The sequence below is a fragment of the Sprattus sprattus genome (genome assembly GCF_963457725.1).
Source record: "Sprattus sprattus genome assembly, chromosome: 19".
NCBI lineage: Eukaryota > Metazoa > Chordata > Actinopteri > Clupeiformes > Clupeidae > Sprattus > Sprattus sprattus.
This window is the reverse complement of record NC_137917.1, coordinates 12,213,494-12,218,356: the sequence shown is the minus strand read 5'-3', so window position 1 is coordinate 12,218,356 and position 4,863 is coordinate 12,213,494. Positions and strand designations below refer to the sequence as shown.

The 4,863-nt window shown below is 46.3% G+C and overlaps 1 protein-coding gene across 1 annotated transcript in view; it reads left to right on the top strand.

The window, feature by feature from the left end:
- Nucleotides 1–3,382: 3,382 nt before the first annotated feature.
- The window catches only part of adgrb1a (adhesion G protein-coupled receptor B1a), a gene marked incomplete at its 5' end in the record, with an annotated part of 60,710 nt that continues 59,229 nt past the window's right edge, over nt 3,383–4,863 (top strand). The window contains one exon of the mRNA XM_080857652.1: nt 3,383–4,148. Within this exon, the coding sequence (XP_080713778.1) occupies nt 3,383–4,148 (766 nt within the window). The remainder of the gene's footprint in view (nt 4,149–4,863) is intronic.

The following is a 4,863-nucleotide window of genomic DNA, read 5'->3' as shown; positions in this document are numbered from 1 at the left end:
TCTCTGTCTCTGTCTCTGTCTCTCAGTCTCTGTCTGTGTCTGTGTCTCTCTCTCTCTCTCTCTCGCACACACACACTCACACACACACACACACACACACACACACACACATGCACACACACATGCACACACGCACACACAAACACACCCACTCTCTTTCTCTTGAAATAACATTAAAAGAAATGTTTTTGTTTGACAAATTGTACAAAGCCAGACCTTTCTGATAAAGGAAGCATAACAAGCATTTACCTACACTTAACACAGCATTAAATGGCCATTCATAGTCATGACTCTATGTAAACACGGCAAACTCGACTCAATATCAAATCATCCTTTTAAAACACTAGCACACGTTTTCTATCCAAGAGGAACATACAGCCAATCATAGACTTTCAAGTACTAACAGTTGCTGGAATTTCGAAAATTGCATTACTTTTCATTTTTTTATAATTCGGTTTCCTTTGACTGTGAGCCACTCTGCATTCTTTTGGTGTGTGTCGAATATGTGCATTTTTTTCAACATACTATCTAAAAGTGGATGAGTCATCTTTACTTTATTGAATGAACAGTAGAAAAAAATGGTAGATGACAGATGCAGTGAAAGCTTCATTTATTGCCAGTGATTAACAAAAAAGCCAACATGGCTGGCCTTGGCCTCAGGTTCCAAATGTGTAAAAATAAAATACTCAAATACAATAAACAGCAAACAGGAAAGGCACAGAAAGGGAAACAAACACAGAAATGGTCTGTCCTGTTCTAATCAATATGATCTTTTGACCACTCGTCCTCATCTCACCTTCTGGTGTCTCGCGTTATGCACCTTGAAGCGAAACATTTGGCATGCCTTATCCAGGTCTGGCAGTCTGAGTCTGAGATGTGTCTTCAGCAGGCACCAGGAGGGACGATTGGTCTCGTTGTCGATTATCATACCCCCTCCCCCCCCCCAGGGCAGAAAAAGCGAGAGGAAAGGGGACCAAGGGGGATACTTGGATGGGCTGCAAACCAGTTTGTGATTGCATGTGATTGTTGGAATGTTACATTGTCCAATCACAGATGTCCTCCTGTCTCCTCCCACCTGTTCCCTTTTGGCTTCTGCACCAGCTGTTGGTGGAGGTCACCTAAAGAGAAAAGAAAGTGTTTAGTGTTGTGGGACCATTCTGGCATGTCTGCAGGACCAAACCGGCTCTCGAGACTGCAGCACACATTGTGTTATCTGCTCCTCTCTGACGAGGCACATCAATGGTTCCCTTTTCCTGATGACATTTATTTCCCTGCCGATGTGCTTCTGACCTGTTCAAACCCTGCCTCCTATGCATACTTGACTTCACTCTCTGAAAGGAAGAAATCAGACATAATTTATGTAAATGCTATATTTATTCTGCTGCATGCACTGTCAGCCATATTGGATAGACACCATACCTGGACTCATTGGTGCTCGAGTTCCTTAAGCCGCTCGCTGTTCCTTTCAAAAGGAACAGTGTACAACTGAGTCATTCAAACTCTATGTTTGGTCAGAATCTGAGCAATGGCAGTCCAGCTGCTGCTTTCCTCATTATGAAATACCAGGTTGTCCTTTACTGTCCTGGTCTGACTGTCCCTCAGTTTTTATTGCATTGTCAGCCATGGCCAATCCTACCTACATAGCAACAGTAATGATAGAAGAAGCCCTTGAGAAATACTTTACCTTACCAGTTGGTCTGACGAAAATCTGGCTAATGGCTCTGCTCCACTGTGATGTATCCACATTGAACAAAATAAATCCAAAAGCCTCCTTTTTTATTGTGTATGCTCATGTAATTAAAAGAACATCAACTCCTGGCTAATGTTTTTTCTCACACACACACACACGCGCACACACACACACATACATACACATACATACACACACATACATGCGCACAAACATACGCACACACACACAGCTTCTGAATGGACACAGGAAGATATTGATATCATTCCGGATGTTATTAGGATCTAAGCCTTTATTGTCACTTTAATGATGACAGCAAATGCACCTCCGGTCTGATCAATTAACCCATGCCATAGTGCTAGAGTTACATGCCCTGAGACGTGTGTGTGTGTGTGTGTGTGTGTGTGTGTGTGTGTGTGTGTGTGTGTGTGTGTGTGTGTGTGTGTGTGTGTGTGTGTGTGTGTGTGTGTGTGTGTGTGTGTGTCTGTGTGTCTGTGTGTCTGCGTGTCTGTCTGTCTGTGTGTGTGTGTGTTACACGCCCTGAGAGATCAATGATGATGACCTTAGCTCTTAGTCTGTCTGTGCCTCACGTTCTCACAGGGTCTTCCGATATCCTGTAGCATGGAGCCTTGTGTCTCGTCTTACTCGCCCCATCTCAAAGGCTGTATCTCTGAGAAAAGGATAAAAGAGATCATAAAATAAATACATTTATGTTTGCTTTTGTGAATAAGAATAGCTTTTTTAATTGGCACATTTGCACATAATGTGTTGTTCTCAAACACGTTGTTGTTGTTTTGATATTACTCTTTCTATAATCCAAAATGTAAAAAATATACGTATAATTTTAAGGAGAGATATTACATATAGGCCATTTGGGGACCTGTCCATTTGCTCACACCCTGCTAATCAGCTGTGATGAAGGCAATTGATCATTCTGGCAAGCAGCAAATGTACCGGAATAATGATTCACTGCAGGTGTTCATATTTTTGCAATTAATTACCCTATAATTGGACAAATTAGCTGGCTCACTGATGAAAAGGCACAACTAAAGACGACATTTGTAGGAAGGTATTATCTGCTGGCTTTGTTCCATTTCAAATCACTGCAAAGTGAGGCAATTGGATTCTGCAAAGTGCTGCTCAAAGAAACATTCTTTTTGTGCACTACATTTATTACCATTTGCATAAATATATATGTCTGTGTGTGTATGTATGTGTGGGGAGTTTTTTGTTGTTCTATTGCAGTAAGTTGTTGTTGTTTAGAAAACCATTTCTGGTTGATGGTGGTATTAGTTTAATCTGTTCCCAAATGTTTTCTTACTCATATACAAAAACTCATAGTCTTCTGCTTGATTACTTTGGCCATCTTCACTTCTCTGGTGTGATTAAGTTGGCCTTCTTTTTTCTGATCTGTTTTAACAGATGAGGCTGAGGACTCCATGCTTCTCTGATGTCATCATGAGCCGCCATATGGATCAATGAACCACATCCCCCAACCCTCAACCTGATCAGGAAGTCTCTACAGAGGATCCCTCTCCCTCTCTCTCTCTCTCTCTCTCTCTCTCTCTCATTTTCCCTCCCTTTCTCTCTCTCTCTCCATCATTCTCTCTACCCCTCCCTTAGATGCCCCTCTGATCAGTTTGTCCCTGTGTGAGCACGAGTACATAAACCCCAGTGGTGGAGGACAACTCTATGTTCCTTCCTTGTGCTTGTCTGTCCCTTACACTTTCCATTATACCCACAATGCACCGAACACAACGGACCCAGTACTGGTTCATGCTGGTTCTGCTGGCCGTGTTGCTCCTGCTGGATCTGGTGCCGGTCCAGAGCGCACCCTCGGGTCCCGAGTCAGACACCTGCTCCACACAGGTCCAGAACCGTTTCTTTGGCTTCTTCAACTCCTCTGCCGTCTTTCCCACAACCCCTTGCTCCTGGACGCTGCAGAATCCCGACCCGCGGCGCTACACCGTCTTCATCAAAGTGACCAAGCCGGAGGAGGACTGTGTGCCACGCCAGGTGCGCTCCTTCCAGTTCGACTCCTTCCTGGAGGCCACGCGCACCTACCTGGGCACGGAGAGCTTCGATGAGGTGCTGCGGCTCTGCGATCAGTCGGCCCATGTGGCCTTCGTGGAGGCCGGCAAGCAGTACCTGCAGATCAGAAAGAACCTGCCACGGCCGGGCATGCGCTCTGGCGAAGGCCGGTTCAAGGTGGAGTACCTAGTGGTGGGCAAGAGGAACCCCAGCATGGCGGCATGCCAGATGCTGTGCCAGTGGCTGGAGGATTGCTTAGCCTCCAGCACCTCCAGCCACCCCTGCGGCATCATGCAGACGCCCTGCCAGTGCTGGGACACCCCACCCCCAGGCAAGGACGCTGCAGCCGGCTGCTACCGCGGAGGCGTCTTCTTGGAGAACTGCATCACGGGCGAGAAGGAGGCGGCAGCCAACGCTGAGATCAGCGGTGAGTTTTCGGGTTCTTTCTCCGCTTGTTTTAAAACCTGTGCAGCTTCACGACCTTGGCAGACCTTGAGTGTTCAGTATTTGTCAAAGAGATAAAAAAATGTACATCTCTCAAAAAGAAGAGGGGGGAAAAAAACGTATTTGAAAGTATAAAATCTGCACTTAAAATGCACAGACTAGATTAGATGGAGAATGTGTCATCTGTGACCTCCAGCTTTCGACCTTAGTCTGCTGACTGCAAGCCCAGGTAGCGAGGTGAGAAACCCAAAACAGATTAAATGAGGAGAAAAGGGGGTGCGCATGGAGGAGTGCAGGTGCGAGGGGAGGGGAGGCGTGTTGTGGGTGGGTGGGGTGGGTGTTGAATTTCAGCCGATCTCGGCGGGCGGCTTGACCTTGGCCGCATGGCGCCATGCAGGAGCCCAGGGAGGCCTGCCGTGATCGGAGTCAGATATGTGAGCTACCTTCTGGAGGCTCTGTGGCTTGCTGTGTGTCAGAGGATACCAGCAGGGCCTTTCTGGTGTGTGTGTGTGTGTGTGTTTGTGTGTGTGGTTGAGTTGATTGAAGGGGCTGGGTTGGAGTTTTTTGTGTGTCTCGTATGTGGGTGGGGTAGAGGGTTAAAATCATTGGAGCTTGATTTCCAGTTCATGGTTTTGTTGCTGTCCTTGTAGAGATGGTATATACGTTAGTCATTTGACCCTCTATCTGGGGAGCGTGGG